Source organism: Barbatula barbatula (assembly GCF_947034865.1).
Source record: "Barbatula barbatula genome assembly, chromosome: 15".
NCBI classification, from domain to species: Eukaryota; Metazoa; Chordata; class Actinopteri; order Cypriniformes; family Nemacheilidae; genus Barbatula; species Barbatula barbatula.
This window is the reverse complement of record NC_136778.1, coordinates 6,572,613-6,598,219: the sequence shown is the minus strand read 5'-3', so window position 1 is coordinate 6,598,219 and position 25,607 is coordinate 6,572,613. Positions and strand designations below refer to the sequence as shown.

The following is a 25,607-nucleotide window of genomic DNA, read 5'->3' as shown; positions in this document are numbered from 1 at the left end:
AAACCACCAGGTGGCATTAAATACACAGAGAGGATTTAACCTACCAATCATTTGCCAATGGACTATTGGAAGTGAGATAAAAACATGGCCACAATTCACTTTTCAAAAGGGAAGCAAACCTGTTAATGGAACTGGTATTCAATAAGTGCTCAAGGGCACAATATGACAAATCATGGCTCACCTCTTTTGGGTTTCAGACCTACAGCCTTTCTGGATATTAGCCCAAATATTTAACTAAAACAGCACACCGCCCCACTGTAACTTTCATGAAAGCATGACGACACTGTCAGAGTGTCTGAGGGCCAGTAAGTGTTCTGGCAAATTCAAGTTTTTAGGTTAGATTTGATCAGGCTGGTACACAAAAATGAATACTGACAAAATTACGAGTTGGAGGACTTGTTGAATGAGAATTGTATAGAAAGCTGATCTTGCTGCGTTCAACATATTTCACAAAAACACATCCATGTAGTGAATTTGTGACCAAATATGTCAAGCCTGGATGTGAGTTATACTGTAAAAAACTGTAATGTAGAGTAATTTTACTGATATTTTATCTAAATTTGTCACATATAATGTACAAAAAATCTGTCCTTTTACAGAATTGACTGTTTCTCACAGTTTTGTCACAAATCATTTTTATATATGTCGAATTACAGAAAAATACTATATATTTTAATGTTTTAATTTCTAAAACATGAAAAACCTTTAACTGGTGCCTGTTTTTCAAAGGATTTTGCACAGTGTACATGTCACTAAGCATATGTGTGAGTGTTGATCTTCGCAGAGTTTGCATGACACTTTACTGTTATTTTAATCTTATTGAGTTGTGTGTGTTATGATAAATAAACTAAATAAATAAAATTTCAATAAAAGAAAAACATTAATTCGGTCCCTCGTTAAGTAAATTATTTAATTCAGTTTTAAGAATTATCCCTTTTTATCCTTCATAAAAAAAATTCTGTTTCTCTTTTTTTATTTTGCACTTTATATTCTGAGAAAATTTGTGTCGCATTAAAGTGACGATGTCGTCATGGTATGTTGTTTGACTCAGTGTTAGAAACATGGCTTCTTCCTATAGAGTGCAGGAAGTATCAAATAAGGATTTAGGTTCTTCCCCTTACGAGGGAAACAAGCACTCCCTGTTATAGATCTTTCCTTGTGTGACCTGTATCAGCTAAGATGCAGTCATGATAAAACAGCCACAGACAGAATGGCTCTACTTGTTGTTTGGCTCAGCATTTTTACCATCCTGGATTGTTATAGAAATAAAAGAAGATGAAGGAAACTGTAAGGAAAAGTTTTTCCATGTTAATGTATGAATCAGGGTTTCCTTTGATTTAGCTCTGGGGTCTAAAATTCCGGTTTAAGGTGACTGATCACAACATTGAGATTCCAGGCAACCATCAGCAATTAAAGTCACAATCGAATGTGTGTGTGTGCGGGTGAGCACACGGGTGTGCGTGGGTCTAGGTACAATGGTTGAGAAACCCAGTAGTTATGTGAACATTTTAAATTCCAATTAACAGTGATTTTCTAAAGTTCTGTCCTGATCTCCTTGACCTGTTCATTCATGCCAAAAGAACAGCCTGTCAAATTTGTTTAATAAGCAATTAAATGTACGTTTAATATAGTTGAAGTATTCACAACTGAAAAATGAGGAATCGCAAAATAAGTCCAGAAATGTAGAAGTCTAAATAACATAAACTGTCACGTAACATTTTGAGAAAATTGCATTTTATGTTACGTTTTATTGATGAGTAGGTTGCAGTCATTTGCATGGTTTTGTGATGACAGCAGCTTTAGTCATTTACTGCATCTCCGTTATCATTTGGCAGTTTTTTATTATCCATGGTTAATATATAAAAAGCTATATTTGTACCTTTTAAATTCGTATTGATTATCCATGGTTCTGTGCAGAAACCAATGTATTTAGAGTTATGAATACTGTGAGAGTATTCAGTCAGAGACTATGAGGAAAAGGTGTGTCCAAGATAATGTTATCACTAATTGCATAGGAAGGTAGACAGAAACTATCAAGTCATGTCAAGCAAATCCTGTAAAACCTTTTTTTAAAGGAATGCCTGATTCTTGTCTTGTCTAAATGTGCACCCACACACTCTCACTCAAGCATTTGAGACCACACACACTAGTTACACGGGAACTATTTTAACAGGTAATGTTACATACCTGGAGGGGATTTTGTGACTGAGAGACAAACTGACATTTAAAAGTATTCATTCTTGGTTATTTTTAGAAACTGTTTCTTTTTCTCTGTTAAGGAAATTCTAGGATTTTTTATACCATAAAGATTAAGACATTGTGTATCTTTTGGTCTATTAATAATTAGCAATTCACACTTAAGTGGAAATCAGATTCTTTCCTAAACAAGGTTTACTTGTTGTAACATCTGACAACCTGTTGCCATTTAACGATGAAACAAGTGTGAGTGTGACCATTGAGACTAAAACACATTAACAAAAACCTGAATCACATATAAAGCAACCTTTAGTGGTTTAGATCAGGCTTATACATTTTTTTAACTGTTTGAACAGCCAATTGTATTATAATTTCGCTTTACACTTCCGTTTACAATTACTTGACTTGCCTTAACAAAGATGAGTCAGATTATAACCTTACTGTTTTTTGAAAGCCAATACAACTATGGCATTTCTCTTTCACACCGTTCCCCTGAAAGATATACAATAGGACTCTCATTTCAAAGTCTTTCAAAATGTTAGTTGTCATGATTGTGAATTGGTATTTCTAAAATGACTAGCATGTAGTCTGATTGGTTGAAGTGGTCTTACAATTTTCTCAGTAGTGTTCATTTCCTCTCTACGTCATATACACAAATGGTTAAACTGGTTCATCTGCTGATGCTGTCTGCTCTGTATTCAGACATTGGCCAGTTCCTCTGGCTGGGTACATTAATTGGAGAGGACCACAACCTTATATGGTTGTGGAAGAACTGAGGGTTGAACTGGGAGGGGTTCTGATGGTTGTACTATGTGCCAGGATCACAATGAGCTACATCCCATAAGAAAGAAAATCACGCATCTCTCTTTAAATATACTGATTGTTTCTCCTAGACCACATTGAGAAAATGGAAGGCAAAAATCAAGCTATCAAACATCTGAGCAACACATTCTTTCTTTAAAATGGAAACCATCATGTCTCTACATGAACATACATCTGACTAATAAATGTAAAATGCGGTTTCAATTCTGCAAAATCTGAATGACAGCTTAGGTTATATATTGATATACACAGACAAGTATTTTCATAATGGTATGAGAATACAGCATAATTCACATTGAAATCACTTATATGAGCTAAAGGCGAAAGATATACTCCAGGGGTTAAAAGTGCATTTTGGAGAAACATTTTGTTAATGCTATCTTCTGGAAAGGGAACACACTGATAAAACGGTCTGGAATTTTGTTTGTGAGAGATTATGAATTCTGGAGAAGTTCAGGGTAATCAAGTTTCACCTTTTAAATTAAAGTTGTTTCGTATGGGTCATAAAACAATCTATGTTGCTAATACAGCAGTGGCTCTTGAATATCAAATGTCAGCTTTCTGTAAATTGTTGTTTAGAACTATAATTTCTTGTCTTGCAGAGAAGGTTAAAGGATCTTGATTTGGTTACGCAGTTCACTTTTTCCACATTAGACTATTATTTGTGCATTTAGCAGACACTTTTATCCACAGTGACCTACTCTGTATTCAAGGTTATCAGTTTTCAGTTTGTTTTCTTTGGAATTAAACTCATGACCGTTGCTTGTGCCTTGCGCTACCAGTACGCTGAATGAACTATTAAAGCTTGCTCTTGCTAAATCTAGATTTTAGTTTTAATTATTAAATGATTACTTCATATAGCCAACTATTATTAAAGGGATTTTATCTATAAGTTTCCTTATCTGTCACTGGGGACTTCCTAAAAGGAAAGTGACATTACTTTGTTTTGGTAAGAAGGCTTTAGGGACATGTTCACAGACACACATGAAAACAATTGAAGATTGTAGAGACAAGAGATTAAATTGTCTGTTCAGATGAGGTACTTGTGGAAAGTGGCATATCCTGCTTGGCCTGGTAATACCAAACTCTGCTTCTCCGATTTGCGAACTGAAATAGAGGAAGTACGAAGTCTGACGTAATCAGGCTATATACATACTGCTGAGGATGCTTCACATTTTACTGTCCTTTTATAGTGTGAGAATGTTTATAAGAGTGCTGTAGGTAGATATCCTGCAGTGTGGTTTCATCATTGATGAATTAAGTCTCTGTAATGCAGACTAGACCAGACTGTAAGTGATTTTGAAAGCATTACCTCATAGGTTTCAGAGATGCTGTCATGAAAAACAAGAGTTATCCGTGACAATCTGTGAAGTGCTTTCAAAAAATGCCGGAAACCCTCTTCTGAGAAAGAGAAAAGGATAGGATAACATAAAACTAAACATCATATCTTCATTTAAATTCCTGTCTGAGCGAAATTTTTTAATTCTGTCATATTAAAGTAATAATGTATTAGACCTCAGCCCGACCCAGGAGACTTTCTATTGTGGAGCACAAAGAGAAAATACCACAATATCCGAGCTGCTTTTTCTATACCATATGTCACCATCACTTTCATTTTATGGAAAAGAACAGATTGGACATTTTGTTTTGTACAACCCAAAACAGAACAGAATATGGGTTTGGAATGACAGCATGAGTGACAGAATATAATTTTTTTGTCTTGTTAGTTAACAGTTTATTTTAAAATATTATTGCGGTTTATGGCAGTTGTCATTGAGTTTCTGCGAGCTTTCATATGAGCTTTCCTTTAAATTATAGTTCACCCAAGTAATGACAATTCTGTCATCAATACCCCATCCTTTGATGCATATAATTTTTAACCTGTATGATGTACTTTCTTTCCCAGAACACAAAAGAAGATAATGGACACAAAACTAATGCAAGTCAATGGGTACCACCATTGTGCGGTTTCCAAAATTTATTTAATTAATTTATTAATTTATTTCTTGATAAATCTACTGCTAGACAGTGTTTTTCTGTCTATACCTCTCTTTGCCAAGTTCTCACACTGGTAAGTGACCACGGACTGAGTCCAAATGGCATCTCATTTTCATTGCTTGTCAAATGGCACGTATCATGCCCGTTTAGGCTTTCCCAGCAGCACGTCCCATGGACAAAGCGGAGATTCTCTGTAGGACAGTCTGTAGTGAGGCAATGGAAACATGCGTACCACAATCTTTCCCCTCTTGCCTGCTGTGCTATAATTTCACGCCAATTAATCACAGAGAATGGAAGACTGTCCTTACTTCCTCCCACAGAAGTGAGGAAGTTGAGCTTCATAGAGTAACTTGGTGAAAACAGGACCATTGATGACCAGAAGCACGGAGGCAAAGTCTTAATCGCACAATAAAATGACTTCTATCAAGTATTAGTCCGTCATTATTCAGTCTTACTATTCAATCTTACATACTTACAACTGGGGTGGACAAACAATACCACACATTTAGGGCTAAATTACAGGTAGCTCCTGAAATGATTCACTGGTTGCACAAGATGGCGCCGGTGAGCTTTTGGGACGCCAGAGTCGGCAGAGTAATTTCCGGTCTATTACACTGTATGGGAGAAGGAAGATTTGGGGCGGGCAAATATGGGTGTTTTTAGACAAAGAAGAAGTAAGTCATATATAAGCGAAATGACAGATCCTCTTTACATTGCTGAGCACATTGTTTAGCCAAAACAACTCAATAGTGTAGTTATAATCTGGGGTCGCAAATGCTCACCGGCGCCATCTTGTGCAACTAGCCCATAGGCATGTAGAATTTGATGATTTCCACAGTGACTATTGTTGTCAAATCTGATATATAATTATGCTTGGTTATGTTGGGTCAAAAAGAAAATGTTTAGATCTGACCCAACACGGGTTAAAGCAGTCCAGGCATAGATTAATGTATAACCGAACTCTTGCGTTGGTCACATTTTCATCTCTGTAAATGTTAAGGATGTTTGTTTTCACAAAGTTCTGTATGTGCAGCTGAATGTGCGGGTAAACTGTGATTTATGATATTGCCTTCCAAATCAAAATAAATATGTTAATATTTTCTTTGAATTATGACTCAAGTTATTTCTGCTGCATTTCTTTGCTGTCTGAACAAGTCTGTCCCGTCTGTAAATTTGTTTCTGCATGTTTGAAGATTTATTACAATATTTATCATCTAGGAAATATCTTTGTGGAATATTTAAATTGAAATATCAGTGCCACGCTGTTATGTTATGTTAATTACTTGAATTCACAGTAATATTCACAGTATCATTTTTCAGGATTTATTAATTTACTGTACAAAGTCAAAAGTTCAAGTTGAACAAATACGAAAAGCAACACTTCTTCAAATTAAACACTAAGTAGCTGTGGAACATTACCAAAGTTATTTTGACAGTAATAAAATAGTTTATGTTTTGAGATGTTCAATTACATTGGCTTTGAGAAACAAAGATAGAGAAAAAAAACATAAACAAAATGAATGAACATAAACAGCTAGAAAAATCCAGTTCAAGTAAAAACATGAAACAATATGACACTGGAACATTGCTAAAATCTGAGGTCCATTGTAAACATACACAAACATGCACTACAGTGTTTAATAAATAATTAAAGACAAACCAAACATTGTACAAAACATTTTATGAAAAATATAAAACTATGCAATTAAAGAACAATAAATAAAATAAATATCCAATAAATAAATTAATAATAAATATATTTTATTTAGGAGACATTTATCAGAGCTCCGACGTCCGTTCTTTAAGCAAAACTGTTGGGTTGACTTTTGAATCCGAATGAGAGTTACTCGCGTTTATAGTAGCATGTACAGAGTCTTTTACATCAGGTACGGAGAAGGAGGCTATGGGGCACGGCCCTTTGACATTATCACACACAAGCTTCTGCAGAGAGGCAGTGTTAATGATGTCAAAGCCCACTTGACCACCAAACGTGCTGGGTTTCCAGTACTCGGGGGAACAGATGGGATTTCCCATTAATCCTTTAAGGGAGTAGGGAGCACCCATCTCCACCATGGTCTCTCCAAAGATGGCATTGGTTCTGGGCTTTTCAACCAGAAGACCAGTATAAAGTTCCACTGCATCTACATCCCCATACATGTCCTCTAGTTCTGCAGCCATCTCTTTTTCCCCTGCAACATAAAACATTGCCAGTTAAGTCAACTTGTCAGTATATTCAGCTTACCTCAATGGAAATGATTTAAAATGGCTCATTTTTTATTCAGTTCAATCCGAGTACTTTCTTCTTACAGGGAGATACCATTTGTATATATTAGGAAAGTAAAGCTGTTGATCCTTTGATCTGCACGTATTGTTTATAAACAACGATAATCCTGTATGAAAACATAAAGACTAATTTCCTGAAGAGGATACACAGTATGTTTATCTCATTGATACTGTGCAGACCTAGTTGTTTTTAACAGGTGTGTTATTAAAACATGTCAATGTTTAGACCGGATAAACTGTCTTTCTCTGAAGAGAGCTACAGTATTCGTTCTCCTCTGCCATTGACCGGCATTGCTTGCCATTTAGAATATAAACATTTGTCAGAAATTTACATTAAACAATGGTATTTTTTCAGAAATATTACTCAGAATATACATCACAGGTTAGTTTAGTTAAGAAAAGCAAGCCAGTTTTACAATTATGGATTTTTGCTCAACCCAAAGGCCTATGAGTTAAAAAAATATAAGCAAAATATAAAATGTAAGCAATCCTTTACCTGTCATTTCCTCAAAGGATTTGTATGGCTTCATGTTGAAACGTTTTCTGTATGCATTGATAGACTGGTAGCGCATTTGCCTGCTGTCTTCAATTGACTTTATGGCCACCCTTAAAACGGCTGGGGCAACGTTACGTCCTCCAGCAACCTAGATCAATGGACTTTTGTCATTACAGGACCTAGAATACATCAACAAACAGAACTCAATTGTTATCTTTTAGCTTACCTGTCCAGCTATCTGTTTAGTGAAGGACTCTACCAAGCTGTTGATGCCATAGTCAGCCAACATCGACGTGTTGAAAAGAAACTGCTGGTAATTGTAGACTTCATCTTGGATGTGAAATGCATCTGGCATAAGCGGGTGCCAGTGGTAAAGGGTGTTGAACTCAGATGAAATCCTATTCTGGTACTGGAAACGTTCGTTGAAGAGAAGTTCAGGATCAAACTTGAGCTTCAGGTTGTAGCTGCTCAGATGCTGCACGTAATCTTCGATTACAATTTTGATTGTTTCGCCTGTGAAGACACAATAGAGAATGATTGAATGAGTGTGATTTCTGACTGAAATATTTATCAAAGTAACCATTTTTTATCCAATTACACATGGTTTAAGTTCCCAATTCATTAACAAACATTTGTTCGTCTCAAATGCTGTTTGTCTCTGTAACAAATCCAAATTTGAACAAAACTACGATATGTCCTGGTCTGCAGAATACTAACCAATCAGAATGAGTCTTGAGGTCTGAAACAGCCTCTCGTCGTCCCAGTCAGGATGCTCCTGTTTAAGAATATCACACACGCGGTTGTGTTCGCGCAGCCAGATGGTGGCATACATCATGAGTCCGGGGACCAGTCCGAAGGCCTCGTGACCCACAGCGAAGCGTCGTGACTCAGGTATATGTGGAGGGTAGTGCATGTCGACTTGAACCTCACTGACTGTTGGAGGATACACTTCACCATCCAGAATCTGGGTAAGACAAAGACTTTCCGTAAATTACCTGAGAGATTGTTTTTACAAGCATGCTTGCAATATGAATTTAAAAGGAGTAATATGCAAAACGCATGGGTGGAGATATTTCTTACCTGATATCTCAGCTTGCCGTCTTGAAAAAGTCTCAGCTTGTGTTGACGATCAAGCCCCTGTCCATATATGTGACTCAAGTCAACCTGAAGACACCCAACAAAACCATTAAGGTATTAATTCTAATTATGAATTATAACCATAAGCATCATTAGAATTGTGCTGCTTTAGTTAAATTAAAAAAATTACAAATGTTTTTTAATGTATACTAACCCCATGACTATGGGCTGTTGTGAACGCTGGACCTTTCTTTTGGTCGGTTTTGAAGAATTGGTGTGTGAAATGTTGAGCGAAGAAGGCAAACATAAGACTAGTGCGTTGAGGGTCTGGGATGAACTTTCTCCTCATTAGAAGTTTCTCAGCCAAAACCTTAACATCTGGCAGTTCGTTCTTACCTGCCAAGAAAGATGAAGAAAAATATTTATGAAAACATCAGCCTTACATTTACATCAGATGGCTACATCAAGAAAAGGCCACAGGGAGATATGGTTGGACTTTTGGGCATGACTTATTCTCTACCTCCTTAAAATAAAATCTGCTTTAAATGAACCGCTTTTAATCTTAATGTGATTTAATCCACATGACTAAAAGTAATTTATGAGTGAATTCAGGTAGAAGTTGCCATTCCCTTACGAAAAGAACATGGGTTAATTATACTAACCAATCTGTTTTGGTTTTATTTGTAGTAAAACCATAGTAACCGCAAGTTTGCCATTGTCTCACTATAGTAAGCATAGTTTAACTATGATATTTGTATTAAACATCTTTTAATATAAAAGAAATTCAATCTGCCAGAAAACATGGTTAATGTTATAAACAACGGTTACTTTTCCTAACAATTACAGCTTTATCTGACCTCAGCAACCTGAAGAAGCTGATCGATGAATAGATCAGCAATCTCGTAGGCATATCTTTTATTTTCGTTTGTTTTTCTGTTCCACACACCTAGGCATGCAGACGCGCAGGTTGGGTCCGCACGCTGCGCACAGCGTCTGTCGGTGATGTAATGGCGCAATATGCTAAGAAATGTGAGAGAACAGGTCTGAGACTCACCTGCGACTCCCATGGGTGTTGGGCAATCGTGCGGGACGGGAGGCAGTGTGCGAGCGTAGTAGGAGAGATTGGAGTAAACTTCCCAGCTTTTGTAACCGTAGTCGGCATTGTATATGGGAGGGCTGTCGATCAGATGGGAGCGTGCTGAAGAGAGAGGGAAAACGTTTCAATTACAGAGAATGTCGTTTCCTTTTCGCCAAAGATGAAAGTTTAAGTGTTACAAAAAAATGGAATAGGCTACCATTAAAACTATCAAATGTATAAAAAGAAAAATAGATGATACTTTTATAAGAAAAGATATAGCGTAACTTACATGTGAGTACATAGCGCATTATGGCGTTGCGCAAAAATGACAAGCTGTTGACAATATTCCACAATCCTTTGAAATGGGTGAGAATGTAATGGACAGTGTTGGGAGTAGGCTTCAGAGACACTTTCACCCATGTGAGAAAATCGGCTGTTAAAACGACACGAAAGTTAAAGTTAGCCGGGCACAAGAAGCATATATGTTTGCGGACTCAGGTCTCACTTACGCGTTGTGCAGTTTTGCCCGTAAAATCCAGTGCGTGTACAATCACATTCATAAGAGCCGGAGCCCATCGCCGTACAGACACCTCGATTCTGACAGGGCTCTGAGCAACAGGGGTTGGCTGCAAAAAAAGATGTATTATTTGAAATGCAAACAGTTTGACCTTGTTATATAGAAAATATGAACACTACAGACTATAGAAAGTTTGTACGTACCTCCTTGGCACACTGTGAACCCCATGTGCAAAAGAAGAATGAACGATACGATGCTTCTCATCTCAGTGCCTTGTGTTGGTCGAGGCCTCATCCTCAACTCTTGGGATCAACGTATGAATGAACCTTCAAGTGAAAGAGGTGCAGTTATATGTAGAGTTATGACGCAACGGCGTGTCTCGAATGCACATGACTCGCCACCCAGATGCGAAAGTGCGCTCACTACAATACAAACAGTGATAAAATGATATGTTTGGTGTAAAGCACTTACTGCTTTTCGGATTATCGGATGCCATCCATTTATAAACCGTCAGATAAAAATCTGCTATTTTGGGATGATAGCCAAAAGTTACTTTGTAGGTATTCATATGTGAATAAATCCCTCCTAATAAAAAAATACGTTTAAATTTTAGACTGAAAATGATTACAAATAAAACACGCACGAAGGATAATTTGATACCTCTTATCCTAAACATAATTTGTGTTTATATTTGATCTGGGATACGTTGCCATATCGCATATGGGAGGTTTTTAGAAGCAACAGTACGCCCTCTTGTGGACAATGATTTCACGATCGCAAAACAGGTCTGTAGCTGTCACTACAGCGCAGATCTTCATCACACTTGCTGTTCATTTTGAACGGGAAAAAAACATTAATACACATCATTTTAACTAATCTACACAACACCCGAGTAAAATATATAATATCATTTTACAGCAAAAATACAGAAAAGTAGGCTACAGAGGAACAGACATGCGTGAGAGTTTTTCAATATTAGGAAGCCTCCTCCCCTTCTTCTCAAAATGATGGTCCGCCCGAAGCGTGCTGTCTGCATTAAGGAAATACAACTATTTATATTTTTTACCGGATTATAGACTTGTTGTGCACATCAAGACATAGGCTACTGCAAACTTGGTTACACAGACAGTGAATTGTTCACGGCAGGTACGTTGTTGTTCATATAACATCAAGTAACGGCACGACATCTGCGGACAGTGTAGCGGCGATTGCACAGCGATGTGGTTTGTTTAAATGGTTCACACGCAATATCATAGTCGATGATCTTCTTACACCGTTGACTCATATCAAGAAGCATTTTACTTATTCTACTTTTAATAAAAACTCTAAGTTTTAAAACTTAAAGTTTTAGGCTACTTAAAGTAATAAAAAGGCAAACACTGTGACAAGGAGTTTTAGTACTGAGGTGTAATTTGTTGCTATTCAGGGCATTTTAAGTGTCATCTATATAATGGAAGTGATACTTTTTTCACCCCTTTCCACACTTCCACGTTACACTCATTTTTGTCTGTCTGCATGCATGTAAGACTTTAATCCATGTCCGATATTGGTTTACACTGTCAACTGAATTACATATGATAATCATTATTTTTGCTTATTTATTTTTACTGAATTTAGAAGTCCGCAAGCACCAGGACAGAGTTCTTTGAAGAATTCCTGGCAGTTTAGTCTAGTTTTGCAGTTAAGCCACCATGCCACTCACAAATCATCATATCTTTGTAAGTAGACCAGAAAAACTGGACAGTGCCTTTCAAGAGTCCAAATTGTGCTTTTTGAGAACATCTAGGGTTGTAAATGTAATAAAATCATACTAGTGAAAATAAATAAACATTGTACAGCTTTTCGGAATAAACTCTGTTTACTTACTGTAGGCTTCTGTTATACAAACACGCTAATGTAAGGCATGTATTTACACCAGCCCACCACTGCTCATGGGCTTTTACACATATTGTAACTTCCCTTTTTCCTAAATTTAAATCAGTGTACAATTTTAACATATAAATGTATAATTCAAGCTAAATCTACGTTACTTTTTTCTCTTGGTTGTGTCAGTAGCATTAATGGAAACAATGATGTAAATAAAATGTACAGTAAATTTTGTTTCTTTCTCAGGTCGAACAGCAAATCTCACATAAATTCAAAGTAAAAGTGTTAAGAGCTGAAAATGTAACCAAAGGACCTCTCGGGGATTTGTGTAAGTAAAGATTGGGTCATACTTCTTAGCATACTGAGAAAATAGGGGAACTTGGCTACATTCGATTACAAGACATAGAGTGTCGTGCTTTTCTACAGGATCAACAGTTTCAAGCTACTAACCTCACAAGATTAAAAGATGAGATTTGATGCATGCATCCCACAAAATAAATCATGAATGTCACCAAATGTGCTTGTAGTGGACACTCCGGATCCATATGTGGAATTGTTCATCCCTACATCTCCTGAAAGCAGGAAGAAAACAAGACATATAGACAATGACATCAATCCAGAGTGGAATGAGACCTTTGAATTCATCCTGGACCCAGACCAAGAAAATGTCCTGGAGGTAAACAGAAACTAATTTGTCCCCAAACAGGCCCTCACACACAATCAGAACCAATATTTAGTTTTATTTTGGGATTATAAACTAGTGTAAAACGTGTATTAACATTGATCAAAATTACACAATTTCTAAATGTGCGTGTTCACATCTGTGTTTATAATGTTTAGACCAGTGTATGACCTGTGATCTGTCTCTTGGAATACAGTTTGTTTTAAGCATACGTAGTCAATGGCATAGCTGCTGTTCTTTGTTTCTAGCTGACATTAATGGATGCAAACTATGTGGTGGATGAATTGCTGGGTACAGCCTCATATGCCATTTCTAACCTCAAGGTTGGACAAACAGAACAGGTGTCATTCCATATAGGAAAAGTATGTTTGTTTCTTTTTCGTTTGAATCAATTGTGCATGATCTGCATTATGTGTTCAGGGTTTAAACAGCTTCTATTTTTCACAGATGACCAATGTGTACTGTCAGCTGTCCTTGGAGAAGTATGTATTAACAACTACACATTATCTCAATTTATATACAACATTGTGATATTTTCAAATACTAAAGAGAGCTCCTTGCACAACATACGGAAGATCTCACTCTTTCTATTGTTCAATTAGGGAGTATAATGTTTTGTTAGCTCATTGTCTGATATCTTGTAGCTCAGCGATGGACCTCCGATTCAATCTGGATCTGTGCCAGAAAGAAAAACTATACAGACAACACCGCCGTGACAGAGTCATGCTCGGTATCAAGAAATTGCTAAACATGGAGAAACCTTCCTTCCTTCCATCCTCTCCCCATGAGGTACCACCCATTCATCCCCTGTTTGCTAAACTTCTGTCAGACATTTAGATAAGCACCACCAGGATTGAGCTAGAAAACTTCTTGAAATGTTTTCCCCAAATATTTAGATGTGTGTATTTAGTTTTTTGTCCTCTGTTGGATTTAGCAAAAAATGCTGTTTGGTGGATCTTTTAAAGATCCAGTGTATGTCATTTAGTGACATCTGGTGGTGAGGTTGTGAATTGCAAGCAACGGATTCACAACGGATGAAACACTACAGTGGCTGACACAGGACTAAGATGTCGTCACGTTTTTACTGATTAGCCGAAGGAGATAACGTTTTTACGAAACGTGCTCTGTAGAATAGTTTGTCAGTTTAGGGCTACTGTAGAAACAACATGGCGAATTCCATGCAAGGGGACCCGCGAAGTGTGCAGATAGAAATAGCTCATTCTAAGGAAATAACTTAACACTTCATTATGTTAGGTCTTTTTACACGTCTGAAGACATAATTCTGTGTGTTACATTGCATTTCTGTCAATAGATCCTCTAGAAAATAACACATTGCACCTTTAAGAAAATCAATAATGGATCTAATGGAATATAATGGAAATAATGGACACACGGCACACTATCTTAGGGCTGTTCAATTAATCGAAAATTAATCTTAATCGCCAATTTGGCCTTCATCAATTACAAAAACAAAATAATCGATGTAAACGATTATTGTACCGCATACCATTTTCCAAGGATCCTCTTTTTTATTGTAGTATAAATCCACAGCGCACCCTTTCCTTTACAGCGGTTCAGTGCTATTTCTTTACATTTATTTTTCAGTTAAGAGTTCAGTTTTCAGAGTTTAAAAGCCACAATTTTTATTTTCTATGTTGTTTTAAAGTTTATTGAGTAATCGGGTTAAATAATCGGGATCTTTTTGTCATAATCGAGTAGCCCTACACTGTATATACACACGTCATATAATTTGTCCACAAACTGTGTTATGACCAAAAGGCCGTGGTTACACAGTACTGGATATATTGGATGACTCATGAAGAGTTAAGGACCTAAATATAAAGCAGCAGAAAGGCATACCATGACTCAAATAAAAAAAGTGCAGTACACTGATACCATTGACGCAGACTTCCTGGACCAGCTTAGATTTCTACATTGCTCTAGTCATGATTTAATACACAAGATAAATGGCCACATAACACGTGTGACCAGACATTACAGAATATACCAAACACTTCCCTATAACGGTTTTATTCACTGTTTTGATAACAGTCTTAACAGTCCCAGTCCCATGTGTTGTCTGACGCTATAGTTTTCAAATTCCTCTTTTATGTTGTGTATTCCTTCGGCCTAGTCAGTTTTTGGTCAGCCAACATGTGAAATGGCCGAAATTCAACTGTGAGGAGGAAGTGTTATCTGAGACGTGTGAGAACGCTCACGTCTGGCCTGGTGTGTTGTATTGTAAGAAAGGAAAACATACTCTGTCTGCACTGGAGGTCTCAAAGAGTGCCAGGAATCCAGTAAATGACAGCGTGTGTCTGCATGTCTGTATGTGTGTGCGTGCTGTGTGTGTGGGTGTGTTTGAATCTGTGTGTCTGTGTCTGTCTTCTGTGTTTTCACCTTTTTTTGTTTTTACTTTTTGTATAACCTTATATGTTTGGCTTATAGTCAATATGTTTCTTGTACAGCTGCTTTGGAACAATGACAATTGTAAAAAGCGCTTTATAAATAAAGTTGACGTGACAGGGCTGAACTGCTTCTGTACACATACTGTAAATAAAAAAGATCAGTCATTCATTCGATTATGGTAAGAGATTGAAATCAAAAAGGTTTGAACGTCCACGTTGTTCGAGCAGCAAACTGTTTGTAGTTATTGTACAGTAAATCTCATGCAATGAATACAAATATATTTTTTGCTTTATTGTGTACATGTCTCTTGTGAAGGTGCCAGTGATAGCTGTCCTGGGCTCAGGTGGAGGTTTCAGGGCGATGGTTGGATTCTCTGGAGTAATAAAGGCTTTGTACGAATCTGAAGTTCTGGACTGTGTAACATATATTGCTGGCCTTTCTGGATCCACCTGGTATGAGGAGATTTTACCCTTTACCAGGCAAAAATATGGGAATATACTGGAAAATATAACGCAACAGATTAAATAATAGATTTCCATATAGCAGTAGTTTTATGTATTATTCAGTATAGTATAATGTACTGTATTACCAGTTTATTATTATATATATTTTCAAATATATATTAAATGATTTAAATGGATAGTTCACCCAAAAATTAAGATTCTGTCTTCATTTACTCACCCTCGAGTTGTTTCCAAATCTGTATACATTTCTTTGTTCTGATGAACACGGAGAAATATATTTGGAAGAATGTTTGAAATCAAACTGTTCTAAAGCAAATTTTCTTAATGGTGGCCAAGAACTGTTTGCCATAAACACATTTCTCACCCATTTCGAAGGCTTGTGAAATATTGACAATTTATACAGATTTAGAACAACTTGAGGGTGACTAAATGAAGACAGAATAAAAAATGTTTGGGTAAACTGTTCCTTTAATATATAGAAAAATATGTTTTCTTTGCGTATCAAAAGCATCCCACTGCAAACTTGCATTTCTTGTTCTGTGTCTCACAGGTACATGTCTACTCTGTACTCCCACCCAGAGTTCCCAGTAACGGGCCCTGAGCAGATCAACCGTGAGCTGATGAATCGTGTCAGCAGTAACCCTCTTAAACTACTTCTTCCCAAACACATCACCAACTACGTCCATGCCCTGTGGAGCAAGAAGGCCGCAGGGCAGCCTGTTACCTTCACAGATATCTTTGGGATGTTGATCAGCGAGACGCTTATTCCTGCTGTTGGTGTTTTACACTTAGTGTATATTTAATTTGTGCTTATGGCAGATGCATTATCTTCTTACATTTGTACATTTTTGTCCGACATCTCTCTCCACAGAGAATGGACACCAAGTTGAGTGATTTGCAAGAGAAGATAAATGAAGCGCAGGCTCCACTTCCCTTGTTCTCTTGCCTGCATGTTAAACCAGATGTGTCTGAGCTTAAGTTTGCAGGTCTGTACTTAATGGTATAGTAAAGCAAACTTGCATATTGTTGCTTGCCGGCCGAAACCTTGCATCTCCAAAAACACTACTTTTCAGGAAATTAAAAACAAATACTATAAATAATCACTGTGTTTATCAGCTGCTTCTAAACGTTTTCACTGGTTGAATTTACGCAAAACCCACGGACAAACATGAAGGGTGATCAATAGTAAAGATAAAAACACGAAATATGGAGATACGAGGTTTCCACCCGACAGTGACGAGATAATATTTGAGTCGGAATTTCTATGATAACAATAACATAAAAATGCAATATGACAATATTGCAAACTCATAGTTATCACTTATTCAGTCTCTGTAAAATCCAACTAAATTAGCCATTACCCTATCAATACATACACTGAACAGCCCATCATTGTATTCAATATATGAATGCAGATGGGTGCTGTTTATTGTAGTCTGACCTGTTGAACTGCAAGGGGAGAACCCGGTCACGTCAGCAGATTAGTTAAAGCATGCATAGTAATATATTACATGTCTTTTTTTAGTTCAAAGAGGATTTGCATTGTCCTCAAAGTGCACGCTTGCTGTCAAAGTCTGTCTGTCAGTGTGTAATTGCATACAGGGCTCACAGACATACCTGTAATTCTATTTGCACCAGCTGGTATTAAAACATGACGTCAGTTGAATTCATTGTTCTTTGAAGGAGAAGCAGACCGTCAAATGACTGAGGTTGTCACATGAGCAGTTTGCTGCTCTTTCTAGTCAAGAAGTGATGGATTCACTATTGACATTAAAGAAATAATTCACCTTTTAAATTTGACTCGCTCTGTGCATGCATGAATAGTTTTTGTATTGATGGCAAATTTAGAAGCAAACTTGAAAAAGTTTACAAATGAGCTGATGTAACGTGAATGACGTGCCATGTGGTTGGCACAAGAGCCGCTCCTACCTCAACAATAGACTAAATACGACTGTGTACAGTGTATCTCCGGCTGTCATTGATCATCCTGTCAACACCCACAGGTCGGCTCTTCTAACCTCTGTCCTCAATTTTGTGGAGTCCATATTGCGGAGTTGACCTTTTTTAATAGTCACACGTAATTAATACTTGACATCTATTTGTATGGTTTTCTATAAACTGCAAACAACCTTTGTGCCTTCCCACCTTTAAAACACATCTGAAATATGTGATTCATCCTCATTGTGCCTCATGGAACACGCAGTAATTTTACTCTGGTTTTCAACTATATGCTTTGTGTTTATAAATAACACAGCAATGATCGTTATAGTAATTATTAGGACATGTATTGTAGACTTCATTGCAGATACATTTCTGTTGTCATTGCTGTTTTGATTGATGCGTTTTAACGAACAGATTGGGTGGAGTTCAGTCCGTATGAAATCGGAATGGCCAAGTATGGAACCTTCATGACTCCTGACCTGTTTGGAAGCAAGTTCTTCAGGGGGAATGTAGTGAAGAAGTATGAAGAGAACCCTCTTCACTTTCTGATGGGTGAGGGGCCTTTGTTACTGATTAAAAACAAATCCGTTAGTCGTTTTGGATAAAGTTATCTGGCAAATGCATTAATGTAAATGTAGTAAGTAAAGAAGCATGAGAACACAGTAATGTGTGTTGTCATGGAAATGTTTCTGTAATGTTGTTGGGATCGTCACTGTAAGGGTTAAATGTCCGATTCAGGGTGTTGGTTAATAAAGTCAAGCTATTGTAGTTGCATTGTGATTCAATGCCACACACTCACACTTCAGGATAGGACAGAACCTGTTGCCTTGAGCGTAAAGGAAAATTCCTCACAGGGTGGATCCCAAGAGATCGTTTCTCAGTGTTTTTTTATAAAACTAAATACAACGATGTAAATATCTGACAAGGTATTTGTTTACTAGTGTTTCAGATTTCACCTGCTCTAAGGTGCGTCACTTTTGCAATAGATCTCAAGGAATCTCAAAAACAGTTGAGATATTTTCTTCAAAAAATACAATACAAAACAAAACAAAGATATGTTTTGAAAGAACTTATGTTTATTTTTACCTCTATTTTTACGTAATCTGTTTCCGGGCTTATTTTGTCTTTATTATTGAGAGGGCTGAAGAGACTTTTAGCTCTGTTTTTTATTGATGTCTAAATTAAGTACAGTTTCGAAGACACATCATAGTGCTTTTTGGTGTCATTTGGTGCGATTTCAAGATATGACCAGGGGATGATGGGATGAAGAGTGTCATCCAGTTTGTTTGTATATGTGTGTATGTTGAACAGGTGTGTGGGGCAGTGCCTTCTCAATCCTCTTCAACAGAGTTCTGGGAATGAATGATGTGACAAAGGGAAGCACCATGGAGGAAGAACTGGGTAAGATTGAGCCTACTTATGCAGCGCTATTACAGTTTTTCTCAATTGTTTACACACATTTTCTGAAAGCATGCCTCATATTCTCAGAACTCTACACACAAATCCAAAAACACAAACACAATGGGCAAAACCCCTCAATTCTCCTGCAAAACGAAACTTCACATTCAAAACAATATTCTTTCTTCTCAAAATGGTATTTTGTTTTCAAATGACACACACAAACCATCATATGAATAGACATTTATAAGAATCAGTTGAACACTGATGTGCTCTATATAAAACACTATAATGAATGGAAAACACTTCTCCATTCATCATAATGACTTTGCTCTTTATATGGTTCAGTGTTACACTTACTACAGACAGTACATATATAAGTGTGTTGTAAAATATTTTTTGTATATATATATAAAATAGATTTTATGGTCAGAACACACAAATACACAATAACAAATATATTTTATTTTTCCAACAAAAACAATGTACAGTGTACATCCCAACCAACACAAAGTAGCACATACAGTGGTCTACATACAAAACAACAGAAGAATTTACTGTATACAGGTACAGTAAAAAAACGATGCTGCATCTTCTCTTGGGTTTGGGTCTGGCCACAGCACCTCATCCACATCTCAAGCAATGTTTTTCAGTCCAGCCATGAAAAGCATCAGCTGCTATATCTCCACATGTGTCTTCCATAGCTTGGAGAAGGGGTTTACACATTTGTGACAGGTGTTTACACATGTGATGAGTCTGTGTTCATATTTGAATGGCAGTGTGTTCCTTGTGAAAACAAGACATTTTTCTGCCCGAAAATTGTGCCAAATGCAGAGAATTGTGTGTAGTGTTTTGAAAGAAGTGTCTTTTAGATCTGCAATGTGAGTGTAAAGCAGGAATTGTGCTTGTAGTTTAGCAGAATTGGTTCAGGGGGTTGGTGAATGAGTTACATGTTGTGGTCATTGTGTCTCAAGTACCAATATTTGTGTGTAAACAATCGAGAAAAACTGTAATATGTATTAGCATTCACATACTGATAAAGATGGTCCCCTAAATGCTTAAGTGTGCATTTGTATCCTGGCCATATATACTGTACAATAAAAAGGACTTCTATGGTAGTAGACTTTTTATACTATACCCTAAAACTAAACCTCACACCAGTTTGTGTTTTCTGTTCAAAAATTTCTTAAAATGCCGTTTTTTTGCTTGTTTTACAGAGCAGATCAAACCAGAACACATCGTAGGAGAGGACAGTCTAGACAACGATGAAGACTCTCACAAAGGTGAGATTTTACATAATCTACTCTAGATGTCAATGAAAACGTCCAAAATGTCCAAATGTTTTTTTTTGACCTGCAGATGATGAGCATCAGGCCAGCTGGATGCAGCGCATGGTGAGCTCTTTCTTTAGTGACTTGGTTCTATTCAAAACGCGAGAGGGAAGAGCAGGGAAAGTTCACAACTTCATGCTCGGCTTAAACCTCAACAACGAGATACCACTTTCCACTTTCCCCGAGACCCTTAGCCCTGTTGAGGAGGAGGTTGATGCTGTGACAGGTCAGAGTTCACCTTTTCCATTTTACGAAGCTTACTTAATTTACTAAACTTCATAGATTTTGCCCAAATTTTGGATGTTTTTAGACCCGTTTGAGTTTGATCGCATCTATGAGCCGTTAGACGTGAAAAGCAGGACGATCCACGTGGTGGACAGTGGTTTGACCTTCAACCTCCCTTTTCCCTTAATCCTGAGACCTCAAAGGGGTGTCGACCTCATCATCTCCTTTGACTTCTCAGCCCGACCCAGTGACTCTAGTCCTCCATTTAAGGTGAATGAGCACATATGCACAAATGTGTACACCTGTATCATACCCTTGCATGGAAAACAAGCTTTTAAATGATCTGTCTATTGTAGGAACTCCTGCTGGCCGAGAAATGGGCACGAATGAATAAGCTTCCGTTTCCTAAGATCGACCCGAGGGTGTTTGACCGGGAAGGACTGAAGGAGTGTTATGTCTTCAAGCCCAAAAAAGGAGAAAGGAACTGCCCTACCATCATCCATTTTGTTTTGGTCAATCTCGACTTCAGGAAGTTAAAAGCTCCAGGTGTGTTCATTTGTTTGTGTACGAACAAGTCAAAGTCTTGAGAATCTCCTTCCTCAATCTGAGATCTAATTTCCTGTTTACACTGTGCTGTGATTTGCACATTTGTTTGTGTAAATGGAGGTCTGTGTTTGAGGCTTTTATGAGTTGGTTGATTTACATTTCTGTTTATATAATGAATGAAGTGGGTGTGTTTTTCACCGCTGAATCTGTTTATGTGCTTTCAAAAGAGATGTGTGTTTAATTCGAAGAAACTAGTGTTTAACATCGTGGTGTGTTTTGAAGGAGTTCCACGTGAGACGGAAGAAGAGAGAGAATTTGCAGACTTTGATATTTTTGATAATCCAGAGACGCCCTATTCCACGTTCAACTTCCAGTATTCAAACCAAGCCTTCACCCAGTTGCATAATCTTATGGAATTCAACACTCTTAACCATATAGAGGTCAGTTCAATATTGTTGAATTTTCTCACTTTGAAAGAATGTTATTTATGCTATCCTAAGCTACCCGTATTTTGCCAATAACGTGTTGTTGCCAATACCATGTTGTTACAAAACCCATATGCTTGTATATTTTCCATCTTGGAGATTTTTTTGAAGAATCGTCTTTTCACCTCTTTTTAGTAATGACACATTAAGCTTCAAAGCCTCCAAGTATAACAACTTTGTGATGAGAAGACCAAAAGTTGTTAAATCAAATGACAGCTTATATTGGTTCTTTAGCTGTTAAAGCTGTGGGAAATGGAATCAATTGCATTTGAAAGTCTATTTTTGTTTGCTTTGCAGCTTTATATCTGTGGTCTTGAACTGTTTTGCCACCGATATTATGTGCTTTGTTTTACTCAAGTTACACGTTTTAAATCTTCTACCACACTTTGTCTAGGTGATCAAAGAAGCAATAAAGGACAGTATTCTGCATAGGAAGGAGAATCCATTTCGCTTCTCTGTCACGTTTCCTCTTAATAAAGTCCAAAACAAAAAACTGAAGAACTTGAAGAAGGAAGCCGGAGGACAAGCATGCCAATAGGGGGGTGGGTGTATGATGCGGTTCCAGCTACAGGAAGTTTACAGATGACACTCATCTCATCGTGGAAAACACTTTTTAACTGAGAAATAACCAGATGATCTGGTTTGGTCCCTCAGAAAGCTTCCATGTAGCCTTTTGAAGATAAAGAGTACTCTATTTATCTGATGAAAACTGTTACAGATTTGACAGTCTAATTGTTCTCAATGAGTTGTGGTAACTGTAGGGTGTGTGTAGGGTGCCAACATTTCAGAGTAGACAAAATATACAAAATTATTATTTAATATATACATAATATCTTTTTAACTTGCTGATAGATGCTTGTGTGTCTTTTTAAAATGATTTCCATCTTAAAATAATTGAAATATTGGAAAGTCGATTATAATAATGGCAACTCTTTACTTTAAATTAACATTAGTTAATGCATTATCTCACATGAACAATATTTATGTAACAGGATTTGATATCGTCCATGTTAATTTCAGCATTTACAAATATTATGTTTAAAATCAAAAGTTGTACTTGTTTACATTAGTTAATGCATACATTAATATAAACAATTGTATTGGCATTAACTAACATTAACAACAAATATTATTAAAACTATATCGCTCATTATTAGTTCATGTTAATGCATTAACTAATGTTAACAAATATTAGCATGTGAAGTGTTAACATATTAATTCACAATTCAAACACTGAAAGCCTTTGGGCAGGTTTGTTAAATGACAACCTGGTCTCTGTGAAACATTTGATTTATGTTTATGAAACAAGGGAGTGACTCAACAAAAAAGACAACATCCTGAGGGACAAAACATGTCATGAAGCCATGGCAACCCCAAACCTTACCCTTCATTTTATTGTGGGGTGTTGAACGGGTGTTAGGGTCTAGTCGTTTTTTTCTTCTCCTTTGGATGATGTAATGCTGAATGAAGTTTGTAATGGTTATAGGATTTCTGACAAAGGCTTTTTCATCATTTTGATTTATTCTATTCACAAATAATTTAGTACAGTATTTATTACTACACTGTGTAACCACGAATACCCGTGTTTCATAAAGCATAAGGTGTTATTTGAATCAAGTGCACTTGTAAGCATTGTTTACATATACTAAATATTATTAAATTATATCAAATTCGAATAAATATGTGACATTTCTGTCACACTGTCTCTTATTCTCATGCTACCCAAGCTGTCTGATGTCAGTCATAATTGACATGTTCATGGAGGATGTGCCTCTATGGGTTTGGGACATCCTAACATATCAGCAGATCTGCCGAATGGTTTCTAAATACTTCAACCCGTAGTCTTGCAGTGTAGTTTTGAAGTAGAATAATTTTTTTAGAAAGGTAAGAACGAATTTAGGTTTGTTGAGAATTCAAAATAATTTTGGATAGAAACACTTTTTAGCATTTAGCAGCCAGGTACCACGACAAGTGATTTAGGCGTAAGGGCTTCTGAACACTTTCATGCAGGTTTTAAGGAAATGCTGATATTTGAGAAGCTATCAGGACATCACATGTCAGCCAATAAGCTACAAAAGCCAGTGAAAAATTATCTGGAGACATTTTGGCACAGGTTGTTCTTAACTATTTTACCTTTGTGTGTGTATCAGACAGGGGTGTGTCAGATTAACATCATTATCCTGGCAGTACTTGTTGAATCGTGTACCAAATATAAAACATAACCTTAATTAAATAACCCATTAAATTCAATTAAATCATTAAATCATGTGGGAGCATTACTCCTGTCTAATTAAAAGGTGTACAGTCTCATAAGAAGGAAATATGCTTCATATTGATGTTTATCCAGAAAAAAAGGCAAAAATAAATAACTCACCCTAATTGTGGAACTCATTACTGTATTATTATTACTGTATTGTGTAAACATTTACTAGGAATCCTTGGTCTAATAAGGTCTTCTAGTTTACTCTTTGGGTATGGGGGCTTTCCACCCCAAATTTTGGGTGTTTGTGTAGTGATTATATCATAAGAAGATCTGTAAAGTTTTTGAATCATTTTTAGAGATAAATTCTACAGTACACATGCAGATGACTGGGTGTCAGATAGGTCCTCATGTGAAATATCCACCAATTTATTCCAGCTCTGAAAATCTGCACTCTCATCTTGACATGCAAGGTGACTCAATGGAAAAGAATCATAAATCATTACTTAGATCGCTATGAGAGCAGATGTATCTATTACCAGACAAAAGAATAGCCTCCCAGCAAACAAGCTTAATGACTGTTGAAAAGACGTCAGTCAGACACGTCCCGTCACTGTTGAAAAATAGTTCCAAAATGAAAGTTGAGCGGATGAATTCCAAGTTTTTTTCTGCTCATCCCTGGATGTCCAAATTTGTCTTCTTCTGGACGTTTATTATTACATATGTTGTTGCTGCTTAATTTAAGCGTACATACAGTATAATGCGTTTAATATAATCACACACCCATTGTGTATCAATTATGTCTTACGGTTTAAATGTCCTTAATTGACAAAGGTATAAAGATCCCAGTCCAGTCTCGTTTTCTTGGTCCCCGACCACCAACTCTTCCAGGTTGATTCATTCGCCATTTCTACTTTTTCAATATCCGTATTCTCTTCTATCACTCAGATTCTGTGAGGACATGTAGCCCAAATGCAACAGAGTCAGACTTTGATGCAGCAATGGCAGAACACTGTTAACACTGAATCGTCTATTACAAACACACAAGTCTCAGTCAAGCTCAAGTGCTCATAAGGAAACCAATATCCTTCAAAAAGCTAAATACAACAGACAAATAAAATAATGCTAAGTAAAATGACAAACGTCAAAGCCTTTTTGCACTGGACATATACTGGTTTTGGCCTTATTGCCAGACCTCTTCCCACATAAAACACCAGTGATGTCAACTATCTGATAATGCACCAGCATTCGCACAAAGAAACCATGTTTACAAGGGCAAAATGTATAATATATAGTGCCTTCAATAGCAAAATTGCTTCTTCTGTAGCAGAAATAAACTAAATAGATAAATTTAGGTGCCATGCAAAATGTAATGTGTAATTGCATTAGTCATTACAAATGTAGTGGAGTAAAGATCACATATACTTATTCAAAAATGTAGTCAAGTAGAGATTAAAAGTTGCTAATATCTTTGATACTCGCTACAAAGTAGCCAAAAAGATACTTAAGTACAGTAACTAATTGCATTGTTTCTTGTTCTAGGGTAACAAGAATATTAGAGTAAACATTTTGAAAAATGGAAAGACTAAAATA

At 36.8% G+C, this 25,607-nt stretch overlaps 2 protein-coding genes across 2 annotated transcripts; one reads left to right on the top strand and one right to left on the bottom strand.

The window, feature by feature from the left end:
• Positions 1-6,624: 6,624 nt before the first annotated feature.
• Positions 6,625-10,767, bottom strand: ptgs2b (prostaglandin-endoperoxide synthase 2b). Its single transcript, XM_079475292.1, has 10 exons — positions 10,671-10,767; positions 10,460-10,576; positions 10,240-10,383; positions 9,927-10,070; positions 9,087-9,268; positions 8,876-8,959; positions 8,513-8,759; positions 8,022-8,308; positions 7,796-7,943; positions 6,625-7,205 (listed from the first exon to the last, which is right to left on the bottom strand). Exons 1-10 carry the CDS (start codon positions 10,759-10,761, stop codon positions 6,796-6,798), a joined length of 1,854 nt encoding a protein of 617 aa, XP_079331418.1. The 5' UTR covers positions 10,762-10,767; the 3' UTR covers positions 6,625-6,795.
• Positions 10,768-11,463: 696 nt separating this feature from the next.
• On the top strand, positions 11,464-23,511 carry pla2g4ab (phospholipase A2, group IVAb (cytosolic, calcium-dependent)). Its single transcript, XM_079475514.1, has 18 exons — positions 11,464-11,613; positions 12,085-12,185; positions 12,580-12,661; positions 12,861-13,009; positions 13,264-13,377; positions 13,463-13,497; positions 13,660-13,804; positions 15,740-15,876; positions 16,439-16,661; positions 16,760-16,874; positions 18,244-18,381; positions 19,141-19,230; positions 20,445-20,510; positions 20,587-20,784; positions 20,869-21,053; positions 21,140-21,329; positions 21,612-21,769; positions 22,209-23,511. The coding sequence occupies exons 2-18, from the start codon at positions 12,159-12,161 to the stop codon at positions 22,350-22,352; spliced, it is 2,196 nt and encodes a 731-aa protein (XP_079331640.1). The 5' UTR covers positions 11,464-11,613; positions 12,085-12,158; the 3' UTR covers positions 22,353-23,511.
• Positions 23,512-25,607: the final 2,096 nt, after the last annotated feature.

Coding starts and splice junctions, on each gene's coding strand:
- ptgs2b (XM_079475292.1), bottom strand. CDS start 10,761: ATGAGGCCTCGACCAACACAAGGCACTGAGATGAGAAGCATCGTATCG. Junction 10,577..10,670: donor GTTCACAGTGTGCCAAGGAG/GTACGTACAAAC, acceptor CTTTTTTTGCAG/CCAACCCCTGTTGCTCAGAG. Junction 10,071..10,239: donor AATGCGCTATGTACTCACAT/GTAAGTTACGCT, acceptor CTCTCTCTTCAG/CACGCTCCCATCTGATCGAC.
- pla2g4ab (XM_079475514.1), top strand. CDS start 12,159: ATGCCACTCACAAATCATCATATCTTT. Junction 18,382..19,140: donor CCCTCTTCACTTTCTGATGG/GTGAGGGGCCTT, acceptor TATGTTGAACAG/GTGTGTGGGGCAGTGCCTTC. Junction 20,785..20,868: donor GGAGGTTGATGCTGTGACAG/GTCAGAGTTCAC, acceptor GGATGTTTTTAG/ACCCGTTTGAGTTTGATCGC.